This window comes from Corvus moneduloides, chromosome 2 (assembly GCF_009650955.1).
Source record: "Corvus moneduloides isolate bCorMon1 chromosome 2, bCorMon1.pri, whole genome shotgun sequence".
Lineage (NCBI taxonomy): Eukaryota > Metazoa > Chordata > Aves > Passeriformes > Corvidae > Corvus > Corvus moneduloides.
Window position 1 is genome coordinate 50279048 of NC_045477.1, and position 27014 is coordinate 50306061.

Here is a 27014-nt window from a genome sequence, read left to right on the forward strand (position 1 = left end):
GGCTTCCCAGAATTAAGAGATAGCATTTCCAAGATGTGATTTCCAAATGCATTCCAAGACGGGTGTTTCACATTTCTTCCCTTTCCCATCACTTTTTATGATTCAGGGTTTGAAATGGGCTCTCCTGATGGATGGTTTGCAAGACTTGAAAGGCTTTGCAGCTCCTGCCACACAGGCATGAGGAAGCATCCAGGCACCACATGTCACCTCCCAGGTTACAATAGGATTGTCATCAGTGCCCCAAGCGAGTAAAACACAAATTTCTAGGCTTGCCCTGAATTTACTCCCTGCTACCATGAAAAGTAAGAAGGCTCAAAGTACTTGGAATTCCACTTTTCCTACAAAGTGATGTTTAGGTTTTGCCCACTTCTTGGAGACACAGTTTCAAAAGTGTAAAGAGGAAACAATTAAAGTTTAGGTTTCTAATTTCCCACCTCACACTAGATCCTGCCACACAATGAAAGAGTACTAATTCAGAGCTCTTTATGGGAAAAAAAGAATTTGAAACAGGAGATGACTAGAGTGCCCATGATTCAGAAGAAGGCATTGGAAAAAAGTGGAGATGAGAGTGACTTGGTACTTGCAGATAAGAGAGAGGAGGATTCAACATCTTCCCAAGCATTCCACAGCACTGCATTTATTACATCAGCAGGTATATTTTGAACCTGACAATACCCTGTTTCTAATTTCAATACAATCAGTCTCTAGCTGTCTCTAAAGTAATTCTGAATGTACAGTGAATGCATGTAAGCAGTGTGATCATGTGAGAAAGAAGGAACAGGTATGGAAGGCTGCATTTTTTCAAGAAAACTGCACTTGCAACTTCTCTCAGAAAACTGAGAAGGAGCTTATTTGCCTTGTAGTCTGTGGTGTTCTGGCAGGGATGAAGAAGGTAAATCTAGAATGCTGTTGGACATCTTTTCACTGGAAACAGCTATTGATGAGGAAGTGAAAGTAAAGTTTGACAGCTTAGCAGTTTGCATTTAACAGACAGAAAAAAGAAGTAGTGCTGTTATGTGTACAGTGATGGCAGCAGCAGAGGAAACATTCAAGTCTAAATCAGGTGCTGATTTTTTTAAGCAGTTTTTCCAAGTGTTAGCAAATACTTTTGTGGCTTGAGATGAAATGCTGAGACTGCAAATCTATTACACAAGGCTATTTTCAACTGGCTGTAGGGCTGCATGCATTTGGAAGGATGTTTGTGAACAGAGAAGGGGCATTAAAACAGGAAATGATGGTTTTAGGCACTGAGATCACTTGTTCCATCACAGATGCTACTGGTATACGGCTTCTAGCTCTTCTCTGGAGATCTTAAAATGATAAAGGGGTTTGCTGCATTGAAGCATGATATTACCTCGGGGAAAGCTGTTAAATGAATCGAAAGCAGTAATAAAGCTATTTTACCTAAAATTAAGTATCCCAGAAGATTCAGCCTCTTTGGGATATAAACAGAAGTGCTCAGTCAGAACACTCGAGTTTGATTGCATGCACTGACTCCATAGCAAGCAAAGAAAATCTCAGCACAGCCTGGAGGAAGATTATAATGACACAGTACTATACATTATACATATTATCGAAAGTTGAACATTCAGTAATCACCAATACAACGAGGCTGAAAGTCAAATCCTGATCTGCTTACCTGGGGCAGAATTGAAAGTGTGCTTGCTCAGCAACACAGACGCAGTGGAGCCACACTTTGAACTCAAGGAGCAACGATGGAGACCTGGATGTCTGCAAGTGCTTGGCTGACCTTTCTGCATGGTTAATATTGCACAGAGTTTGTTAGGCTGTCTGCTAGGAAAGAAAATACATTGGCTCAGAGCAGTTGGTGGTTGTGTTGTCCTAAGACATGAAAACAAGCTCTCTAAGAAAGAAAACAAAAACCACACAGGGAACTGGAGGCCACATTGCACATTTTCTGTCATTTACACACACACACAAAAAAAGGATAAAGTTTTCAGCTGACAGACATGCAGGTAAAGTGACAGCTGAGGTGATGGCTTTGTGCCACCAACTTATGGTCAGATTTTGTCCCACAAAAATGGGCTTCTTGCTTCAGGAGTGCAGTCACTGTAGGGTTCCTGGACAGTTTTTAGATAACGTAGCCTTTTTCAGAAGTTGACAAAGATCTTAGTTACTCAGAGTAACACCATGAGGCCATTTCTTTTCCTTGAGTGTTGACAGGCTCTGGAAGAAACAAGTTCCTAGTGAAGGAGCTTCAGTTTAATGTCTCCTTATTGGTGCTGCCCAAATACAAATAGGATTGATCTAGGTTTTAGTTAATAATTAACACATGAAAAGAGAATGTACCATGATGTATTTCAAAATCTCGTGTCCCTATATACTCAATGAATTTTTTTCCTTAAATATTAGCAATATACTTACCATCACTAATACTCTGTTTTTGGTGGTGGTGTTTCTGAGACATGCCTGTACATATCAACTTTTAAAATAGTTTGTCAGCAAAATCCAGTCAAGACATTACGCTTCCCTTGAAGTCAGGTCTGCAGCTGAACGGGAGCCTGGCTCTCCACTCCTTGCACAGGGACAATTGCAACAATGCCCCAGTGCACTTAACAATTAATCTCCAATTTCTGCAAGTAAGTAGCAGGTGATGGCAACAGCTTTTTCTGTTGTTGTACCTGAAGTTACTTACTCAGACTGTAATTGAATTCCAGCACCTTGTCAGACTATATCCCAAACTCACTCCTGGAAGCCAATGTCCAGCCTTGGTTCTGGGCCTGTCACCTCCTGTTCTGCCCTACAAACTTCCCCCCGTAGGGAAGGGCTGTCGATGGTCCCCTTGACTGTTCAGACCTCCATCCCCCTAACATGGCAATTAATTGATTGCCAACAGTGGAAGACTAACTCCAATCCTGTCCCCTACATCTTTGGTCTCTTTAAAAACAGCAGAGATCAATCCCCAAAACTGATCTGGATCAGGGCAGAAAAGGTGGACAGGCATGGCAAATTCCCTGCCTGCATTTGGGAGAGGTGAGAGCCCATCCTGTGCACAAAAGGAAACGTTCACAACTGGCATTTAAATACATTGACTCACTATTAGTGATTATCTGTAATTTTCCCCTGAGGGCGTTTATTTTCTAAAACGAAAAGGAAATTATCTAAATGCCTTAATTCTGTAGTTAAACAACAGCCTTATCTCCTGGGAACATCTCTCTGTGCCTAACAGCCTGTCTAGTGGATGTATTTTATTCTTAGGTGCCCCAAATTCTGTTAAGAGTTCACACCACTGAATACCACGTTCTGCAATGTGTTGGGCTGTTTCTTGATTCGCAGTCTAGGTTGAACTGTTCTGTACAAGGGAGACGCAAAGGGCAGTTTTGAGACCTGCCTTTAAAGAACAGTCCATGCCTCACGCCTGCTCAGCTAGGAAATGTAACTCAGTAATCAAACTTAGCTCGATTTGTTTCATCTCCGTGAAGATCCGTGAGGCATTTCTAACTAGAACTTGTTTTGTGTGCAGCAAACAACCAAATATACCAACTTCCTACTCCAGGAAAGAAAACTGTTGTTACTGGGAGGTGACAGCCCGTGAGTTCCCGGGGAGCGGGCGGGGAGGAGTGAGTGTATGATGGCCTTGGAGAACGAGTTTCTCTGCAACTGCTGCTACATGAGAGATCGCAGGTGCGATGTGTCTTGCTAAAGCAGCACGACGGAGACACTGAGTGAAGGGAAAAGCGTTTTTATTTCCTCGCCCTTCCCCCTCGGCCCCGTCATCGCTCCCCCTCTCGGTCCAGCGCAGGGGCCGCTGCCCCACGGACTCCCCGACGGCGGCACTGCAGCGGGGGACGGGAGGGGGCTACGCTCAGCCCCCCGGAGGGGACGGGTCCGGCCGTCGAATCTCTCCGCGGGCTCTTCTAAAGGGAGGAAAGGGCGCAGGGCAGCGGCGAGAGTCTCGCTTCCGAGGGGGCACCGGAGTCGCAGCGAGGTGCGGGCCCCCGGTGGAACGGGCGAAGGGCTGCGGGACCCCGCCTGCCGCCCGGAACCGGGATCTCCGCCCTGAGGGGGCCGTGGGGGTACACACGTGCTCCCTGAGGGGGCGAGAGGGCTCACCTCTCCCCGAGGAGCCCCTCTTCTCCCCTCTCCTCCCCGCCGGCCCCGTCTCACGCCCTGGCTCCCGCCCCCGGCGGCAGCTCTCCCCGGTGGAACCGGCCGGGAAGGATGCAGGCGGCAGCTCCGAGGTAATTATTAATGGCCGTGCCCACCGGGGCGGGAGAGGGGGGGACGCGAGGTAAGATAAAATGGGGCGGCGGGGAGCTGGGAGCCGCCGTCGCGGAGCCCCGCCGGGAGCATGGCTCTCGCCGTCTTGCCGCTGTCTCTGCTGCTGCTGCTGGGGCGGCTGGGGCTGGGGGCGCCGGGGCAGGGCGTGGGCACCTGGTCCCGCTTTGCCCGGCTGCCCTACCCGCAGGACCAGCTCTTCCTCCACGACACCTTCCCCGACGGCTTCCTCTGGGGCGCGGGCAGCGCAGCCTACCAGACGGAGGGCGGCTGGCGCCAGGGCGGCAAAGGCGCGTCCGTCTGGGACACCTTCGCCCACCGCCCGGCCACGCCGCCGGGGGCCGCCCCGCCGGGGCCCGTGGGCGGCGACGTGGCCAGCGACAGCTACAACAACCTGTTCCGCGACGTCGAGGGGCTGCGGCGCCTGGGAGTCTCGCACTACCGCTTCTCGCTGTCCTGGGCCCGGCTGCTGCCCAACGGGACGGCGCCCCCCAACCCCGCCGGGCTAGCGCACTACGGGCGGCTGCTGGCCCGCCTGCGGGAGATGGGCGTCGAGCCCGTCGTCACCCTCTACCACTGGGACCTGCCGCAGGCCCTGCAGGACGCCTTCGGCGGCTGGGCCAGCCCCGTCCTGCCCCAGCTCTTCCGTGACTACGCCGAGCTGTGCTTCCGCCACTTCGGCGGGCAGGTGCGCTACTGGCTGACGATGGACAACCCCTACGTGGTGGCCTGGCATGGCTACGGCACGGGGCGGCTGCCGCCCGGCGTGCGGGGAGGCCCGCGGCTGGGGTACCTGGCGGCCCACCACCTGCTCCAGGTAAATGGCGGCTGGCGCGAAGGGGCCCCGGCAGCTCCTCGGCCGTGCCAAGGTGCCGGGTGCGCAGGCCACCCTCAGCCCCGTTGGCACACCTGGCCCCTGGTCGGACGCTGGCACGGAAAACAAATCCATGTGCCCGACAGAGTGTGGGCAGCAGATCTATGGGCAAAGGAAGCAAAACTCAAGGTGTAAGGCAGGAACTTTGCGATTGAGTTGGTGGAGAGTTAAAGAACTCTGTTTTGCAGAAATGCCCTGTTCCGCCCGCAACAGTTCAATTGCCATTGTGGGAGGGTGAGGGTCTGCAGTCCCTGGACTGTACCAGTCCAGCACTGCCTTTCTAAGGTGGAAATGCTTAATACAACTGTACAGGGAATTTGTGTATTTGATAAAAAAGGCTTACTGGGTTGATGGAGATGCTAGAGGTGGCCAAAATTTCATACGGAGACATTTTCTTGACAAAGCGTGATGTTTCTTTGAGTGTGAGCACTTTTTGGTAAAAGACACCGTTAGTTCCCCAGTTAGTCTTGTAAGTGGTACAAGCAGTTTGCTAACTTAATTTTTATCCTGTGTATCTATATGGTGTAACTGTAATATTTGCTGGAGTCAACCCTTGTGGATTTTCAGAGAGAATTAAGCAAAAGTGTGTACGGATCCTTCCAATGACAGGTGAAAAGGATTCAGCCAACTGGAATGGGGTGGCCATTTAGGTATGGTCTCTTGTACTTTAATACACATTCACAAATTCTGCTAATGTCTATCTGCTAAGCACACACTTACTGGCAAGAGTATTATCCTAATGAGTATTGTGTGTTAGATGTGAGCACAAAGAAAACATCCAATACTTGCCTTATTTGACTTTTTTCTGCTTTCTGGTATTACTTCTGCATTCTTTAATGCTACAAATAAGTCAAAGGGAAAATATAGATGGCGAAAATGTGGGTAAAATTTCAGGTTAAATTCCTCGTCCTGAAAACATTAAGCTTTTCATTTAGTTTCCACGGTGTGTACTTGGCTGTGTTTCATGCTTGAGTATATCCTGAATCACCATAGTATCAGAGTCCCTCATAATCTCAAGCATGTGCTTGCTCTCATAAAAGCTCTGTGAAGCAAGATTCTTTTCTATTTAACATGAGAAACTGAGGCACAGTCTTGCCCACACCATGTAAACAGTATAATTAAACTGGGAGGGTCTACTGATACTTGGTTTAGTGACAGAACCTTAGTGTTTAGTTTTGTCCCAGTGACTGTCAGTCAGGATTTGCACATTAGTGGGCATTTCTTTTTACGCACAGTGGAAGGCAGCAAGGTACTGCCTTTCCCCCCACCCCCCATTTTATGAATGCGGTACTGAAACGGATGCAATTAGGAGCCAAAGTGGCCACTGGTCGTTAGTGCCCTTTTCCTGGTGTGTGATCTTTGTAGAATATTGGTCAGTTACGTTATACTTCCAGCTCTTCTAGAAGTCATATCCCCAAATCTCAAATCACCTGCAGAGAAAATGAGGGACATACATTATGTGCAGAGGAGCTTACATCCCTGACTTCTCCAGGTAGGAGTCTTAGTAGAGGCAGAGGTAGAGCCTAGCCCTTCAGCACAGAGAAGTGAACAGCTTTAGCGCTAAGATCCTCCTTTGCCTTTTTACTTCTCTGTAGCGTATTGATACTACACCTTTCAACTTGTACAAACGGTGAAGTAGGAGGAAGATACACAATACAGCTTCTTCACAGCCTGATATCCATGGAGATACTGGGTTAGGGTTAGGTTAAGTTGTGTAAGGAAAGATTAATGTTCTACCGTATATGGTAAAGAGTGAATTACATTTAAATGTAAATTAAATTGTCTTACACAGTTCTTGAGTGATTGACTTTGCAGCTTGAATGTTGTTCTTGAATGTGTGTCTGTGGGCTGTATAATTTTGTTGGTGAGTTTGGTCATTTTTTGGGAGTGTGCACAGCTTTGGTTTGTATCGAAGGGGTGCACAGCAGTACTGCTTTATCCCATAAGCTGCAGGATATGTGCAGCACTGGACAGTGTTGCTGGGAGATAGCATCCTCACAGACCCACTGGAAAGGATGTGGCCGAATCCTCTCACACAAAGAAAACCCCCTTTCAGTTGTGTAGCCTTTTGCTGCTTATGTCGTAAGGTCTGGTCCCTGGTGTCTTCTTAATCCTTTTCTTTGTCATTCTTGTGTTTTATTTTTTTCCAGAGAGGTTGAGTTTGCCATCACGCTTGGTTTTCTTTGAAGTTAGAATTTGTTGTTATAATTGTTTGGCTCTTAGCAAATGAGCAGACTAGCTCTTAATATGCATGATTTCTGACTTATTTACAGTACGCAGTTTAAGTGTCTTCTTTCTGCATTTATTCAAAGCCAAGACTTGCATAAGTGGAAAGCTAAAGCTAATGAAAGCTGATGCCTCCTAATTTATTTTACTGGATGCTAATTATGTTAAAAAGCAAAATAATTTCCTTTAAGTTCTTTAAAATTCAACAGATATAAATGTGGATTTTGGGTTTTGTTTTCCTGAGCAACTTATTTATTATCTGAAAAAATAATCAAATAAGAGTTTGATTCAATTTAGGTTGTTCAATTCAGAGTTGGTGAAAACAGGGCAATGAAGTTTGATTTAAGTAATGATGTTTGAATTCAGCTTGAATGGATTTCATCATATTGTACTGAATTTTTAAATTACCTCTCATTTTTCTGAACTTCCTTAAGTGAGTCATAACAGATGCTAAATTGACAGAGACACTTTTTTATAGACAGGACCAAATAAAAATAGTGTAAAAAACTTGTAAGAAAAAATTACTTTATTAATGCCTTTTTGGTGCATACTTGAGGGATGTTGATCAGTATTCAGTGAAAATGTCACCCTTTTATAGTATTTCCACTGACACTTGTCGCTTTTGATATGTCTAAGCCCTTCAAATGTGGTAAGAAGTGGAGGAAGCTGTTCATGTTTATTCACAAAATAAATGGAATGGATCAAGTATGTTTCATAAAAGTTGGCATTCTCTCAAGTCAACAGCCAGAAAATGTAATGCCAGCAATCTGTCATGCATATGATGCATCTCTTTCTCCAGATAGGAGTTGAGAGAGGTCAGTGTATTATGTTCTGGTTTTTGCAAATGCATTTTTTCATTAATGGTTCACAGTATGTTGTTTGAGTTGAACATACTTGGATTTACTCAATATAAACAGCATTTGCAGAAACAGAAGAACATGTCTTTTCCCCAAAGAAGTGAGTGGAACTGCTGCCTGGAAACCAGTCACATAGCAACAGACTGATTTCTATTCCAAAACTCTTTCCAAAACAGAAGGTAAGTACTCTTTTGTTGACCTTCAGTGCTAAACCTAATAAAGTATCAGTAATTCCAGTGTAGGAGAGTGGTCTTTTCTTCATGTGTATTGTTTCTTTCAAAATTCAGACATCCCTTAAACTTTCACTCAGTGCAAATGGAATGATTTGGGATTTTCCTGAAAGTAACACAGCTCATCATAGTTGTGAAGGCATACCTAGTTTTCAGAAAAAAGGAGGAATACTTCTAAATAATAGTATTTTTTTCCTATTCTTGCTTTCTTAAGGTGTAATTCAAAGAAGAACAAAGAAGAAATTGATTCTTGCCTGGGTTTCAGTATCAGTTGGGTAGTATCTATTTACACTAGTGATTGTTCTACTCATTAATCATTTGAATCAGGTTTCTTTCAAATATCATATTTGACAAAGAAGTGCAGTCAAACCAATAGTGCAAGTTCAGGTCTGATGCTGCAGTTTTCTGTGCCAGTAGCTGCCAAAAGTTACACTATGTTCACAAATTATATTAAAAGTTATAGCAAGTAGTTTTTAAGCTTTAATCATTAAAAGAAAAAAAAAGCATTGAGTTTGATTTTAAAATGTGATAAACAGAGGAGTTTGAGTTTCACGAATTCTGATTTTATTAAAATTAGCTCCAAAGATGGAATACATAACTTTCCCTTTGCCATTCCTACCTGAATCCATACATGTTTGCAAAAGGATTGTTGTTTTCAAATATTCTATTGTAGTAAAAAAACCAGTTTGTTACCTTTACAGAGTACTTTGATCTTTACTCATAGAAATACCAGGACTGCATTGAGAATAAAGTGTTACCATGGAAGAGTAAGAGTGGACCTCCCTCAAGTGTAGGGGTTCCATAACTTGAAAAGCTTTTTAGAAATTATAGGAAATCTTAGCAAAACTCAACAGGCAGGACCTGGAAAGACCACACGGAAGTGACTGGAGTGGAGTGGAAGCAGAATTTGTGTGTTCTCTGTGTGGAAGGAAACCAGGTCAAGCCTGTAGGCACGTTAAGTCCCACCTCAGCTCTTCTGCTGTTCATTATGAGGATGAGGATTTCTTGAGAGTCTGTTCATGATGAAGTTTTTAGTGCTTGGTAGCTGTGGCTGTATAGCTGTGAATCTTGGTAAATTCTATTGGCAGCCCTAAATCTGTTTTCATGTCTCATTTGAAGTGCCACCTGCCTGATTTCTAATTGTTGTTGTAGCTGTTGCTGGAGGTACCTAGGTGATATTTCTGGTTCCTAGCCAAGGTAGTCTAGTATGCTTCCTTTTTAAATAGCAGTTTTTCGTGTTGGGTAGGGCTCTGCTCAGTGCTGGGAAGATAATGACTGCTGGTTAACTGCAGTTTGCTACAGATAGGGGCGTTTAGATTGGCAACACAGAATTCACATCTGGCAAAATCTCACCGGGTACATGAGTGTAAAGCTCCTTGATACTGTTTCATTTTGCATTAATAAAGCCTCATGAAGTGTGAGATATTCTTTGTTCTCCTCCTCAAGCAGGAGAGATCCTGTATTTGTTGTAGTTTTGAGGAATCCAAAATGAAGTGTGTCACTGTATTCCTTTGTATTACAAACTTCCAGTTTCCATTTCACCTTGTTTCTGTGGATGGTTTCCAGTATGTAAAGGTAGTTGATGGACATAATTCCTACTTGTACTTGGGACCTGGAAAATAAAGCTGGTGAGACATATGTTGTAGTTCAAGATAGTTCATCATTTTTTAATGCCTGTATTTCCCTTTTGACTGAAAACTAGGAGCTCTGAGAGCTTTTTCCCTGATAGGTCAAGTAGCAACCTCTGTTCCACGACCATCAGCAGGTTGGAAGTGCAGAGACTGTCCTTTCTTTTGAAAAGTAGAAATGCTCTATTATGTAAGAGAGAGTTGTTCCACTCATCAAGTACCCATCTTCTAGAAGGTCAAATTCTCTTGCTTTGGTTGACACTGGGCTTACCTTAGGTTTGTTCCTCACATTTATTAACTCTTTCTTAACAGCATCTTCTTCCCAGTGTACTCTGGGGAGCAAAACATTTTTCCCCCCGTCTTTTATTTTTTCTTCAACTAGTTAGAAGCAGTGAATATGTCAGTATAGCTGATGGCAATGTTGGCAAGCTGTGACAATTAGGACAGGATGTAGGCATTTAGAGGCATTTTGTTTTAATTATTTTGGCTACTGTGATGCAGATCCTTCTTTTGGAGAAATGTGAAAGAACAGATGTGTATGTAGACACATCTGTAGTTTGCTTAGCTGCAGTTTAAGAGTCTTGTGGCTTTCAGTTAGTAATTGGCAGAGTTTAAAGGCAGTTTGATAATCCTTGCAACTGAGTGTGTGATTTGTGTGTTTGGTTGTTGCTGATGAGCAGATAAACTGCTGAACTTAATCTGAAGGTGCAAGCCTTATGTTGACAAAGTTTTAAAAAAGCCAAGAAACCAGCAATCAAAGGAGTCTACTTGTGCAGACTTGTAGGTAAAAGAGGGTATGCAGGAGAATTTCTTCTATTTTTCTTTCCCCAAATGATAAAGAAGAGAAAATTATGAAGACATGCTTCTGAAGAAGTAGAGGAGGTGATCTCTGTGTACAATGATGAGGCCAGGTTGAATGCGGCTTTGAGCAACCTGGTCTAGTGGAAGATGTCACTCCTGCCCATGGCAGTGGGGTTGGAACTAGATGACTTTTAAGGTCCCTTCCAACCTAAGATAATCTGTGATTCTATGGCAGGTTTTAGCAATTATAGGATGTGTGCTACCAGTTTTAAGTATTAAATAAAACTTACTCATACTTTAGTATTTGTCTGCCAAAGCATATAGAAAAATATCACAGTCAAAACTGTGAATGTTGATTTTAGATTAAAACAGAAGAATGGAGCAGAAGAATATGGTTGTAGACAACATCTCAGGATCCTTAGGAAAATACTGAAATGAAGATTGGACAGATCTCTGAAGGAGAAGGTGACTCATTGAATATGACCATGGAAGAAGAGGCTGGCTTCTGGAGAACAGCTGAATTACTTCACATGGGAGAAAATGTGTCAGCAGAAAGAGAAGGTGAGTTTTCAAGACGGGAGAAAAAGTACAAAAGGAGAAAGTGATATTGGCCAATGTAAGGGACTGGCGCCTTTGGTAAATGGGTTGAGTAGAAAATGAACGATACCAAGGAAGGGAAGGAATTAGACTCACACTGATGCTCTCTGTAAATACTTCTGGACATAAATATCAATGACAGGAAGAAAATTCAGAGTTAAAAGACCAAATGCATGCACACACAAAAGGTTATCAGTACAGTTAGATTGACTCTTAGAAGTCATGGTTAGCTTTGGAAGAGAGAGCTGCTGGAATGGTCTTTCAGTATTAATGGTAGGAACAAAAATCTTTTAAGACAGCTAGAGGTTTGGGAAAACAGACTTGATGCATTTGGTGGCAGTGGAGGTGACAGTACCAGTAAGTGTGAAATCTTCCTCTTTGCTTGCAAGTTCATAACAATGATATAAGGCATAGTCTAAATCTGAGAATATCATTCAATGAAAAAAACAAAATACAGTCTATATTAACAGTGAACAGTTTGTTTAGTCTATCAGTGATGGCAACTTCTGGTTTACTGTAGCTTCAGCTTTAATCTGAGAGCACAAAACACTCATAAGAAGCCTGTCTGTTAGGTTTGTGGTGTGTCTCCCTGGAGATTTGTCAGGGAGGGTCCTTTGAGATGCATGGAGTAAGAAAATGCAGTTTAAGAATATCTGGATTTGGCCACATTGAAGCCCATTTGTTTAGCTTCATCTCTGTGTATGTTTATTTTGAGAAGAGGTAGACTTCTGTGTTATGAAGAATTGCAAAACTTTAAAGCTTAGTTTTGTTTTGATTCTGAAAAACCCCCAACCCATATTCTAAATTCTCCCAGTTACTGAAATCTTTACAAGATGCTGTTTACAACAGTTGGTATAGGAACTGGGGGACTGGGGCCACAGGTGATTCCAGTGCTACCCAACGGCTAGATCTCTGTGACATCTGCGTGATGGAAAGCACAGGGGCTTTTGCACATCTCAGGATCTGGCCAGCCTGGGGAGCTGAAAGGCCAGGGAGTGCTGCAAGACACCCTGCAACACATTCTTCAGCAATGGGGAGAGCTGACAGGGGACCATGCACATTCCCAGGGGACTGTCACTTCAGTCTGCACATGGTCATTTTGTTACTTGCACATTAGCTCTGATGCTGACAGCTGAGATTCGATTTTGTTTTTAGTCACACCTCTAAAGACAGCTGAACGGTTCAAAATTGGCTTGGGAGAGAGTATCCTATGGAATGCCTTGCAATTTTTTGAGTCCAAAAGTCAGCCCAGGAATGCTTTTGTAGGTTTATCAGTTTAATGCTCTTACTAAGGGCTAGAAAATGTTGGTACCACTGGGATTATATTTTACAAGGTATTTGCTTTACAGGTGGGAAGACAGTAGCATCTGTTTTGATCCTGCTTGTAGAAAAGATTTCAGATGGTTGGGTGGGGAAAGGGGACAGACTTGTAGCTGCTGGTCACATGTTCTGGTAAGAGTTCACAGTGATTTTCCAATGCCTTTTCTCAGTCAGCTTTTTTCTTGTTCTCTTGAATATGTAGTAGCTCTGGATCAGTTGTTTTTCAGAGCTGAGGGCAAAGTTTACTCAATTTGTTTGTTTAACTTCCAGCATTTTAAGAAATTAAATAATTTTTTTGCTGCAGGCATGAAACTGTTGAACATAGTCACTGATTAATTATTCTAATTACGATTCCTTAGATATATATGGAAATGGTAGAATTATGCAGCATGTCTTTTCTTTTGAGAAAGTAGGTTGGGAAAATATTGCATTGTAAGCTCAGTGATTTTTTAAAAAATGTATTTTGTAAGTAATAACATATTGCTTAAAAATCAATTGAACAAATCTGACCTTATGGTTGAGAAGAAAGTTCAGCTGACACCTGGCTGTACAGTGGTGACACGGTCTTTGTAATACACTTATTTAATTCCTCATTTCTTTTCCTGTCACAGTACAGCGTTAACTTGGGTACAAATGATGCTTGCAGAGAGAACGACCACTGCAACAGGATGTCCATCACCAGTTATATATGCCCTCAGGAGGCAAAAATCCAGGCCAGAAAGAGTTGTAACAAAACATGGGGTGATAGGAAGGAGGAGTATTGGGAAAACAGATAATGCATGAGGATCTGGTGAGATTGGGGGGGGGGGGGGGGGTGACTGTCCAAGAGTGGGAATGCAGGAGCTGGGTTTATGAGGCAATACTACATTTTCACGTGTATATTTAGCATTAAAAATGAGATGGCCTGGAGTCCTCAAGGATGAGTTGTTCCCTGTTTCATTTTTTTCTATAAATTTCATATGAATTATTTTGAGGAAGCTGACTGGTGATTTAAGGAAATTACAGACCATGCTTCACGAGGATGGGGCCTAATTCAAAGTTTGTCTTATCTTATGGTGTCCATTTAACTGTCCCTACATTGCCACCAGGACTGGGAGTGTGGGTCACCGTGAGTAGCCTGCTAAAGAAAGGAGGGATGATACATTAGGTCTGGATTTATCAAAGGAGCTTAAGGAAAATAAGTGAAAATTGATTTTCCCTTTAGCTTTTTGGGGAACCCTGTCACTTTCAAGCAGTTAAGTAAATTCGCAGATTGAACAGATGTGTTCCTCTTATCTTGAGGAAAATGTACATTCCCACATTCAAGCAGCATCTCTGTGTATGAAATGCAAGACCTTGGAAATACACTGAAGGAGCTCTTGAACTCAGTTTACCATCCTACTTCCCTTGCCAGCTGTGAATATGTGTCTTGTTTTTAGAGAAGAGAGTATTGGGGTATATCGCACAGGGCAGGGAACAGAGCTGTGGGAATATGATTCAGCTGCAGTTTTGCATCTTAATTATATGCTTGGTGGGGAAAAAAAAAAAACCTTTTTCTTCATACCGCCCTGTCATATTAGCTAGCACTTTCTAATCTTCCTAATACCTCCCAAATTCACAATGTAATATAATGTCATTAGAGCAAGTCAGAAAGATCTAAAACCTTTGAAACTGGAATGTGCTGATTCATTGAAATGAAAATATTTGAGAGACTTCAGTTTTCCAGAAAAACTTGAGAACTAGGAGAAATAAATATCAATCGTTTTGCTGTAGAAATTCTTGGTTTTCTATTTTAATATAATACTGGAAAATTTCATTTTGATGTAGTGAGTCAGTCAGTCATTTCACACCCTGCCTTCTGTATTCTGTCACTGGATGAGTGCCCACTGCTTCAAATTGGGTCAGTTTACCCTTGTGAAATTGCTGTTTAACCTGCTGCAATATGACTGACTTATTGAAGCTGCAGATTGATGCTTTTTATTCTTTGATGAAAGAAGTAAAACAGAGCCGTCAGGACAGAATTCTTGCACTGTGGAGGTTACTCTGTGTCTCTTATTTGTAGCTGGGCTGCTTGTGCCACTTTTGTGTGAAACTAATTATTCAGTCATTTATCCAGCTCCTCTTTCCTATTTCTGGTAAAAAGAAAAGTGGTACTTGAAGGAGGCAGTTGCTTAAAAGGGGAAAAATTTCTAATGAAAGCAGCATCAAATTGGCACGGTCATTCTGATTTTGAGTACTAGAACCAGCAAACTGTGGCACAGGGAAGTTCAGAAAGAGGCTTTTTCCATATCTCAGCTTAGGGTAATGAATTAGAAACCACTTCAAAATTGGTTGGTGGTGAAATGGTTGTAGCAAGAGCATTGTAACAATAAGCCATGAAAGGCGAGAACCCTAAACCCCACCAGTCAGATCTCACTTTACCCAGGCTGGACTCTTCTGGAGAGTAATGTTTCCTGTGTTACTTGTAATTTGGAGTAGGTTTGTAGAAACCAGAGGGGATGAGCATTGATCTGGATTAGATACTGATGCTGGCCTGTGGGAGCTGGTTTTGCAGGGTCTTGCCTTGTGGTCAGGAAAGAATTTAAATTGTCAAGGAATAGTGATTTTTTTTTTTGTTAGGTATCTTTTTTTTCCCCTTTCTTTATGCCATGGCCAGACTCCCAGGATCACTAAGGCATTTTACCTAAGTAATTTGCCTTCTGTTGCAAGGGTTTAGGATTGTGATGATATCTTTGCTTTTCCTGGTTTATTCCTGTGGTTCACTATGACATCTAGAGCGTTTGGCATGTTTTTCTTGTGTTAAATATCTTGGAACTGGCTTTTTAGCTCATAATGCCATGAACATAGAATAACAGAATCACAAGATGGTTTGTGTTGGAAGGAACTGTAAAGATTATCTAGTTCCAACCTTCTTGCCATGATGTGACTTCCCACCCTCAAGGGGGAGGCAACACCCAAGATTCATAGATGCTCGTGGTCGAAAAGGAATGACAAGAATCAGAGGGTCCACAGGTTATCTTCTAGACTTCTACACATGGGAAGGGACACCTTCTGCTAGATCAGGTTGCTCAAAGCCCTGGCCAGCCTGAGCTTGATCAAAGGAATGGGATATCCACAGCTTTGCTGGGCAACCTGTTCCAGTGCCTCACCACCTTCGAATTTCTTCTGAATATCTAATCTAACTCTTCCCCCTTTCAGGTTAAAGCCATTCCCCCTTATCTAATCACTACATGCCTTGTGAAAAGGCTTCCCTCTCCAGCTTTCCTGTAGCCCCCCTTTAAGCCCTGGAAGGTGCTGTGAAGGGAGTCTTCACTTCTCCAGGAGGGGGCATATACTATTGTGTAGTGTTTGGGGCTAGAGGCTTGCTACAATATTGCAGGCCACTAAGCTTCATGATTCCTGTATCTCTTTTCCATTTTTTTGTCTTGGGACTGTTCACTTTGAGTGAATGCTCCTGGGGAATATGTTTTTTTAGGCATGAAGTGAGTATGGAAGACCAAACTACAAAAAGAGCGAGCAATAAGAAAGAGTCAAACATATGTTGGAGCAGCATGTTCCCAGTGTGGGAAAGGACCTGGAGGGTCTCAAAAGACCTGTGGGGCACTAGCATTTTGTAGACCCAAGATCGCATAGAAATGCCTGAGTGAGCTGCTTAAGTGTCTAGGAGCAAAAAATTATACTGGCAGGTATACACAGACAAGGGAGTTAATTGTTATGTGAAATACGTAGAGTAATTTACCAAAATAAACTGTTAACTGCCAGAGAGGGAGGCTTGCTGTGACACAAACACTGACATTGGACATAAAATAGAAACAGTAGCAATGACAAGCTGCCCGGCAGACTCAGGTTTTTTGTTACATAATAAAGCAGTTCCAGGTTTTTGAGTGACTGGTGCAAGCCGCTGAAGATTTTTCTCTGAAGCACCTTATCTTGGAACTGCTTCCATGATAATGAGATGGGTTAGACACCCATTGTAGTGTGACTCTTATATTCTATTATTACTCTCCTACAAGTGTAAGGAAATAGTACATTCTCAGTCCCCATATTATATTTCTGGTAAGATTAATTATCGATCCCGCCCCTGAATAACTCACTATTGTTTTGTGCAGTAACTATGCAGAGGAGTTTTGGAAGCACCAGCCCAGAGCATCAGTTTTGTGTCTCAAAATCTTCAAAGAGTAGAAGATGTAGAAAAGACATATAGGCAGTGGGTATCATTCTGGAGTGTGGCCTATGAAACCACTGCAGTTCTGCACTGGTGGAATGACAGTGCTGATGTAAATGCTGAAAAAAATGTACACTATTGCAACTGTTGCATAACATGGTAGTTCACATACAGCTAAATACCTGTTCTAAGTGAAAAAATTGTCTTTTGTTTTATTGACTGTGAAATGGATGGTTTAACTGAAGAGTAGTCTGGGAGATATGAAAGTAATTTTTTTATCAGCTTGGCTCATCCAGACTGGGGACACAGGAGAACATGCAAGGAAACCAGTCTGCCTAACCAAGGCTGGATATGGCCCATACAGAACGATCTGTTTTGGTGTCAGTTGGCCACCAGTTCTCGAGACAGGCATCATGGTGCTCATAGGAGAGCTGGGTGGAGATTAGAGACTGCAGAGTCCCCGTGCTCATGTTTGCATATCCTGTCTGGCATGGAAATAATTTGTTGGTACAGCTGGGGCAGTCTTCAACCTGCAAAGATTATCAATAGCAAATGGTACTTCCCCAATGGCCGAAAAAACAATGTTAAAGTACCCGGAGTTCACTTCCACCCCCAGTATGCTGTCAGCAGCAGGACATTTTGCTACTTTGAGTGAGGCTGTAGTATGGGAAATTACTCCTGTCCCACAGTTCAGAAGCGTCATCACTGTGTTGGTCTTCCAGGCAGTGTTTGCATCAGCTCCGAGACACAGTTTGGCATCTGCTTGGCCTTGCAATAGCTGGCTTTCCAGTAACCATTATAAAATGTTGTTTAGCGTAAAGATACTTCTTTTAAAGTGGTTTGGCAGCATTCCCAGTGATTCCAGAGAGAAGAGCAGTTAGGACTTGTTCTCCAGCTCTGAGGCAGCTGTCCACTGGTCTGACCAGGGGTGGAGCTGTATGTACTTTGGCTCTGCACCACAGCTAGCGAGTAAAAACACGGACTAAGTTGTCCTTGGCTGCCTGCAGTCCTTCAGCATACAGCTACGTAATGTGAAGTGGTGGGCCAGGAGCTCCAGGGTTATGCAGCGGCGCTGTGTGAGGGCTTGTGATGGCTGGGTGGAGAGGGAGGAGTGCAATGCATGGGCTTTGCTGTAAGATGCAGTAGAGCCATCTCCCTTGAAAACTGTGGAAGTAAATGCAGGGGACAGCAATCACACTTGAGCTAGTTTTAGGATGTGTTCACCAGAGAAACCTACATTTGAACTTGCCATCCTAGGTTCCTCTTCCAGCTGATGGAGAGTAGTGAGCATGGTATCTCTTGTTCTATGACAAAAAATACAATAATTGTCCCATTTCTGTCTGTGGGATATAGGTAAACCTGTGGTGACAAACTCAAGCCCAGACATTTTGTAGACAGGCTTTTATCCTTAGTATAATTAGAGTGTGGAGAGGTTCGGTAGATGACAGAAGAGGGAAGTACTGAGGGGCTAGTTCAAAAATTGGCTTGAGGTGCTTTGTGTTCCTGTGACTTCTCAGAGGGTGACATATGGTCTTAATCAAATGCAAATTTTGCCTGAGTCTCCCCTATTCCAGGCATGTGGTATCTCGTGCATGTCTGTGGGGAAGACCTGTATCACATACTCTCCCCTGGTTTTCCTGGCCAGGGAGCTGAATCTTCCAACCCAGGAAAGCAGCTGATGTTCCCCCCACAAGGGTGGTCAGTAGCACCTGCTTGATCCTGTAAAGCCAGAGCAAGCAAGTAGCCATGGTGTCCCATGTAAGATGTCATGGACATTGAGCGACCCCATCTTGTGGCTCTTCATTCATTTTTCCCAGTCAGCTGCTGCTGACCCACTGTGGCTGCTGGAGTATGCTGAAACCATTTCATGCTTTTTCCAAAAATATAAAGAGAGCAGTCCTCGTAAAATATTGTTTAAAACATAACTTCCCCCCCTCCCCCCCCCCACTTTAAAATAACAGTCTTTTTACCACTAGTTGGAACTGATATGCAAATGCGAACATACACTAGTTGCCACAGTCATCTTCTGTCTGGAAACAAAAGATACCTCTTTCCTTTAGGGGCCCCATTATTTTCTCCAAGGAAGTTATTGAACCTCATGTCAATTTAAGTAATGCAATAGGTATTTACTAGCTGTGATAAGCAGAAAATTTAAAAATGCCCATTCAGTCTTAAAAATAAATAAAACCTCATTATTTTAAAACAAAACACAGGTATCTTGCAGTCACCTAAGAAAAAGTAGCACAAGGAAAGACATACAGCCATCAGGTAGTGGGGAAAAAGAGAGTTAAAAAAAATTGTACTTCCAAAATGTTTTTTGTCAGATCTATCAAGAAAGGTTATCATGTTGAGCACTGGGATTCATAGACAGGAAAGGTTAATGAGGGTGAGGGCTAGGTAAATGTTGATAACTGCAGGTGCAATGAACACAAAATGCTATGAATTTACAGTATCAAAGTCAAGCCAGGCCCATCTGATAGCTTTCTGTGATAACTGTCCAGAAAAAGAAAAATGATAAACTTAATCAATCTGTATTTTCAGTAAGACGTTTGAAATGGTGGCACATGAGTTACTGTTTCAGTGGAGAAAGATGAGAATTTTCAGCAGTAGCTAGGAAATTGCTAAAACAAGTACCATAGTGAGTTGCACTGAAAGTAGAAGCATCAGTCACAAAGGGCAGTTCACAGCTGAACTTCTTAATGTATTTTAACTCCCACGTCTTGCACAGGCTAGGATTGCACTACTTAGAGCATGAGCTAAACTTGAGGAGACCATGCCAGTGCAAAGGATAATCAAAATAATAAACAGATGGAATAGAAAGACTCCGTTTTTTTTCCATAAGATGAGAACTTGCTGATCACAGCGTGACCATCAGATGCGAATATAATCCAACTGTGACAAAGACACATTTGTTTCTAGTCTGTACCAGGTGATTTTCCCAGCAAAGATAAGGAATTACCTTACCAGAACATGGCTTATTTACCTGAACAAGAACACTAGGAGAGGATATTCTTCTTATCTGTAAAGAGATCAGTGGTAAAAACAAGTGAAGGAAAATAACTAAGTGCAGGGAAAGTTTTAATGCAAGAACAAGAGTGTTTGGACTGAGCATGAATAAATTTGACCTGAAAGTCAGGGGAAAAAGAAAGCCATTTGTGAAGTGTGATTCTGTAGTCATCTTCTAGAGAGAGTAGTATGAACAAAATACCTTAGCCTATGTTAAAGTGAATCTGGATCAGGTTATGAATAGGATTGTGTCATATATTTGCCCATAGAAGCACTGAATTGAATCTGATACCCTTGAGGCTCTTCCTAATTTTATGATCCAGTTTTCCTAATCCCTGTCAGATAGTAGGCACAGGATCATAAATATGGTAATGACTTTCTTTTTCAGTAAGATTTTTTTTTTGTATTTCTGTTAAAATTCCCCGCAATTCTAGCATGGTAATATTGCTCATCACTATCTCCTCTTTACTGTATCATTTAACAAAGCATTTGCAGTGTTTTACTCAGAATGTTTCACACTTTTATGTGACATCCATTGTTGAGTCTACAATGAAAATATCATCTTGTAGGAAATTAGGAAGATTGACAATTAACAGGATTAACTGGTCTGCAGTAGATCAGGCTTGTGAAAGGCCTCTACTTTCATTCCTGCTTTTCTCCTGCAGCACAGGGTTATCCCTGAAAGGAGGGATTGTGAAAGCAGTACTCTCAGAGTAGCAATAACCTTTATATATATATAAAGTATATAAGGTGTGTATATATATATATATATATAAAGTATACCAAATATGTCCAGTGGCTCATTTGATAATAAACATCTAATGCATCTAATGTACTTGACTATAAATCGTATCCTAATAATCTTGAATTATTTTATGTTTCAAGGTACATACATAAAATCCCTGATGTTTCTTCAGTATTTCTTTCCAACATTTCTGCTTTCTTCCATCTCAGTAGTATGAAGAAAGTGGGTTTTGACTGCTATAGATGGAGCCTTGCTTTTTTTCCAGGTGCTTATTTCTACAGAGATTATTTTTCCTCTCAGTAAGGCAGTAAGAACTTGTGTATGTGTCTGCTGCAGAACATCTTAGCTCTTCTCTAAGAGCATTCATTTATAAAAAGAACTTCCAGTGGAAAGTTCAGTTAATGCGATGCAATCTCTTCAAGTTACTCCCCTCCTTCCTGCCTGCCTTTCTTACTCCCTCCCTGCCTTCCTCCCTTCGACTCAGCAAAACAACACCTGGCTCTTCAAGCCCTTCACACCCTAATTCAGGCCAACAATTTGCTTTTCATTAGTGTTTGGGCAACTAGTTAATTACTACATTGCGCCCTGCTCTGCTTTTTCTAGCATCATTGATTGAACCATGATTCCACATCCACTGTATAATGTGTGAATTTCTTAACATCTAAAGCATCATCCTGATTTAATGTATCCTGTCTTAGACCCATTTCTTCAATATCTTTTGTACTACGTACTTGTTGAAGGTTGTGTTGCCGTAGCTGTGGCTACTAAAAACCTTTCTCTCTAGGATAAAATGGCTGGCCAGCTCTCCCTGCACCATATGGAATCTCTCCAAGTCGAAGATTATTTTCCTGTTTGATTTTGATAAAAAATGCGAATTTCTGTACTATGGTTCATAGCCCGAAATAGTTTGGATTGGTTTTGGATAAAGATAACTTGGAAGCTGCTGTGCAGGAGCACACCTGGTGTAATCTAGCTGCCTATCACCTTCTGGTCTATGGGTTAATGTAGATATTGGGTCCTTAGCTCTACTGTTTGCTAAAGCAGATGTAGATCCTGTGTCTGGAAATTCACCGGCTCCATATTATGTTAGTGGTACGCTTAAGCTCCTTGTCCATCTAACAAGTCTGGAATATAGGTAAGTCATCTGGTTGTTTACATGAGCTTGGACTGGTCTAAAAATTAAAGAGAGTGTTTAAAAAAAATTGAGGTGCTGGATTTATTTCTCTTCCTGTCCTGCATTTAAGCCTGAGATGTCGCTGTTCAATCTCTTGTCTGGCAGTGGGGCTGTAACAAACACCTAGTTTACAAAAACCTCTGTGGCTCTGAGAGTGTTTTGATGGATGTCTTCATGGAAATCTGTTGAAGTTTTTGGTCTACCTGCATAACTCTTTGGTCAGTCTACTTAGAAACAAGGCATCTATACAAATTCTTTCCTTTGAAATGCCTTCCTTTAAAACAGGCAATATTTAAATGACGGGCATCTGTCTCATGGTTAGATACTGATCTAATTACCACATTGTGAATGGCCTCCTGACAACTGATGAGATATTGCCCTCATGGAAACGGTGAAGTAGAGCAGTGCTACTTTCTGTCATTTCTATAGCTGGACAAAGGAGGATGAATGATGCTGCTACAGATATATGTGAACTTGCATTTCTGTTCTAGTATGGTTTGATATTGAAACTGGGATTTCTCCCAAAATATGTGTTCTTTAAATAATGGACAATATTATTCTATTTTGATATACTATATTTACATACTACAGTATACTGGCAGAATTTCCAAGGACATGGTTATACAGAAATAAAAGCCAACCTTAGACAAATTGCTTAAAAAGTGTACCTGAAGCTCTGAGTTAATTGATGAGTTAAGGTTTTAATGTGTCCTTATATTTTTGTATCTGTATTTAAAATAGCTGGGGGGTGAAAAAGTATTCAGTCTATCTGAAATCAGTAGGAAAAAAAATAGGTAGATGTAAATGCATTTAATTTTTTATATTCATAGCCCAGTGATGATTCTCAATCATGTATACAAGTGTCTTGTCATCACTAGCTTTATACTTTGTTCTAGAGCAATTTGAAGTTTAGTATTGCACTTTTATATAGTAGACAAAAGATAAAATTTGTTGGTTTCCCCTTGTGCCAGTTCCTTCAACTCAGTGGTTTTTTTTCAGTGTCAGTGTTAGCCAAAGGGAAAATAATATTTTGTAGGTTTCTTATGTAAAGAAAGCCCAATATCAAAGAGAGACAACTACTTTATCTCCAAAAGACAATGCGAACAGTGCACTGTCAGAGAGCAGTTAAACATGTTAAGTTGCACTTTAAAACAAATCACATGCTAGACCTCCAGGAGTGCTTATTGTGCTGCTAAAGTAAAGTCTAAACTTAACTGTGCTAAATACATTTAAAATTTGTTCAGTTGACACAATATTTAGGAACACCTCAGTCTGTTAATGTGCTGTTAATTCTGGTTAGAAAGTGTCTAGTACTGTGGTGGTGAGAGCACAGAAGCTGAAACAAGGATTGCTGAAAGGAGAGTAGCTAATTAGCATTTTTGACTGTGTGTATTACCCAGCACACGCCCTTTTCTGTGTGGTTTAAACTAAACAATCACCCTAACAACACACCTCCTTTTCTCTCACTGTTTTCTATTTTTTAAAATTTTTATTTCTCTGAGGACTGGATAAAAGCAGCTTTAGCTGTTTCACTGTGACTTTTTTTGTCTTCATTGCAAAGGCTGAGATTGCAGTACATTAATGTAGTAAACCCCCCTATCCTATATTGCTTCATATAAAAATACGGGGTATGCTTTGAAAAAGGAAAGAACTGTAGATGGTATTTTATATCAATTGTTAACATTCAGCTTCTTATCAACAACATCTAAACATATATTCACTATTATGTCAGCCAGACAAGTTAGATTCTTTGTATACAAACAAGCAAAACAGCTTAATTTCAACAGCTAATCAACAATACGAAGATTTTGTTTATAAAGTAAGAATTAGATATTTAATTTTAAATACCTTTAGTTTGTTGCAGTTACCTGTTTTACAAGAGTCCAGCTTTTATTAGAAATAACTGATTCTTATTCTGTTTGCCGGCTACAAGAGTAAAGCAGGAAAACTTTTATGTGTACACTTTTGCGTTAACACTCATCTCTGCAGTAAAGCAATTTTATATCTACCATTAAACATGCATTTAGAAACAGACATAAAGGGACTTATTCATACCTCAAAAGTGTATTTTCATGGTTTCAGCATGCTTTGAATGGGGTTCTAAATGTATTTCCTAAATCAATGGAGGTATAAATTGAATTCAGTTTAATCTGTGACTGCAGTGTAGTCAAAAGCTTCTAGAAAAAACTGGGTAAATACACATAAATCATCCTTGCCCCTGAAGAAATGCAAAGGTTCAAAGTTTGTTTCCAGTCTAAAACTGGACATCCCATTTTGTCTTCCGTCTCTTGACTCATGTTGTTGCTCTTTAAAAATGTGGTACCCCAAGAGTTTCACTTCCCCTTATGAATAATTTTTCCCCATCTTTCCCTGAACTGGTATTTCTCTTTCCTCTTCTGAGTTTTGATTTGAGCAGCTGCTCTTTATCTTCTTGGTGGCTGCTGAGGAGTGTAGTGATTCCTCAAAATAAATATGTCTGACTAAAGTCTGCCTCCTCCAGTGACTGTATCTCCACTGATGAGATGTGAGTTTGCTGAGTAACCAGCTTGAATTCCTCCTACAGTTTCCCAGATCTTCCTTTTGTAGCCTAGCTTAGTAGAAGCAATAACGTTAAGGAAGAATTACAGCTAGTAATAACCATTGTATTAATTAAAACTTGTCAGTTAGCCCTGTGGTTCACTGTGCTGGTGCAAAGATGGACAGACTGCTGAGGCATCCACACCACTAGTTATGAGTCATTCAGTTCTGCTTGACTTGTCCATCTGCAGGGTCCTATGATTCACCTTGTCAGCCTTTCAGGGATTGGTGCTGGTGTAAAATATCTGGAGTGAAAAAGTCTTACTTAGATCCTTTTGTTTTTCCTGAGTCTTTCTGGAATTTTGATTCATTCTTATATATTGTTCGAGAGTGTATGTCCTTCTCACAGTCAGAACTTGATGCAATCACAAAGCTACCTCTGAAGAAGCCTACATAGAAGACTATGGCTAAAGAAGTGGCACACATAATAAGCATGTACCATTTGAGAAGCCTGGAGTATCCTGTCTTGCCTCCAGTCACCAGTTCAAAAGACACGGGTTTTCCAGAGGTCATGTGTTGCACAATGTCTTGATAGTCCAGAACATCCCAAATGGTACTGGATGGTTCTGTTTAAGCAACTGAATCTTAGGTCACACATGGACATTAACCCTTCTGACTACTAATGCTGTGTGTGAGGGTCAGGAGCTGCTTTCTGCTTCATAGGGGTGGGGTTCAGTGGCTGGAGGACAGATACCTGCTGCCATTTGTGTTGTGGAATTCCCATGACAAGTTTGACAAAGATCTGCAGGTGACCCACACCCTTTTGTAGCAGCAGGTGGTTAAGCAGGTTCTCTCTGGGATCTGAGTGGACACAAAAGCTACTCCAAAAGTTACTGGATTAAGGTTAATTTACTGTACAGTTTCTGTGAGTTTTGCAATTGAGCATTCCTTGTAAAAGTGTATAATTGAAATCACACACTTCAGTCATTTGTATTACATGTGCCCAAGCAGAACATTTCAGGCAGATTACACACAATGAGATAAGCCTGTAGTGGCTGCTTTACCTCGAGTATGCATGGAAACACAACTGTGTCTGACATAAATAGTTGCAGAGTGACTAAAGAAAGAAGGAAGAATTGCCTATTCACATCTAGTCAAATTGTAATCTAAACAGTTGTCTGAAAATTGAAAACTGGTACCTTCAATTTATATTGCTTATCCTGATGTGCTGCTTTTGTATCATGTAGAGGATGAGACATTCCATCTTATTCCATAACCTGTTGTCATTGATGCTTAATTCTAATCTCAGAGTGGTTAAAATTAGTGGCCAGGCTTACGGCAGAGTAAACACAGGTTATCATGAAAGTCACTGAACTAGATTTGAGCATGTACAATCCAAATGTTTGGTTTAAAAGAATTTTGCAGCAATTGCCTCAAGCAAGTCTCCTTCCTTCTGGTTTTTGTTTGCCTATATTGTAGCACAGAGCTCTGTTCTAATAGATTGGTTCCATATATGATGACTAAACTTGTAATTCCTATGACAATTATTTTGAGCCGAATGCCTTCATATTATTCATTGGTACCTTCTGCTGATGGAGACTCTTCCGGTTCCTTTACTGTTGATGTCCAGTGGTTGTGTTTTTCTCACAGAGGAACTCACAACAGGAAAAGCTATCCACCAGCACATTTATCTGGAAATACCTTCTGAAGCCATTTGGTGTACTTGGGCACTGCAGTATTGTTTTGTTGTGAGATTGAAAAAGGATCTTCCACTTTATATTTGCAGCCGTGGAGCTGGTATCTTTGGGTGCTGAAAAGGGAGAGGATCTAGTTTACCTTCTAGAAACATTTATTGTAATACACAGTAAGTAATTCTATAGTGGTTGCCTAATGTCTTCTCCCAGAGGGAGCCACCTTTCTCTTGTTCTAGGCTCTTTAAAGTGACTTTTCTTGTGAACAAATTGGATGAGATCCCCATGATATGCTCTGGAGACCAGCTATTCTTGTAGTTCACTCTTCTGCTGAGCCCACACTGTTCATACACTTGAATATGCTGAGCTTGGTAATTGCACCTTTCACCCACTCTGTAATTTCTGAGTCACCATGTTAAGTCTCCCAGGAGCACCATGTGCTCCTTTTTGTACAATATAAGCTCCTTTTTGTACATAAAGCTAGAGCACAGTGAAATCCTGGGGCACTAGATGCTTTTAAAATGGTATCGCTGCCTTGCAAATGTAGGGGAAAATTCTTCCCAGCCTTGCCCTCATAACAAAATCACAAAAACAGCATATGCTAAATCTCTTCTGCCAGACTCTAGCATTTTTTGCTACAACAGGTGTGGTTTATGGTATAACAGAATTAATTGCTCAAAATCCAAGCATTACCCCGTAAATCCTGCTGTCTGCTTTTATGATAGGCCAGATTGGAGCATCAGAAATGCCTCATCTTTGTGCAACTATTTGTTACTCCAGTAAGCTTTTTTCTGTGATTTGGGGATATTTTTACTGCTTCTGTGGTTGATGATTTGGACTCAAACACTTTGACATGAATACTCCTGCAGTCTAATTTCTTTTGAGACTCTTAATTGGGGAAAGCTTCTACCCGTTCATCTGTAGTTGAAATTTTGTAGCTTTTAGGGCAGCACATTCATATACCT

General features: G+C 41.7%; 1 protein-coding gene across 1 annotated transcript in view; it reads left to right on the forward strand.

Annotated features, from left to right (window-relative positions):
- Positions 1 to 513: 513 nt before the first annotated feature.
- The window catches only part of KL (klotho), a 52000-nt gene continuing 25499 nt past the window's right edge, over positions 514 to 27014 (forward strand). The window contains exons 1-3 of the mRNA XM_032099899.1: positions 514 to 576; positions 3759 to 4202; positions 4286 to 5056. Of these exons, the coding sequence (XP_031955790.1) occupies positions 514 to 576; positions 3759 to 4202; positions 4286 to 5056 (1278 nt within the window). The remainder of the gene's footprint in view (positions 577 to 3758; positions 4203 to 4285; positions 5057 to 27014) is intronic.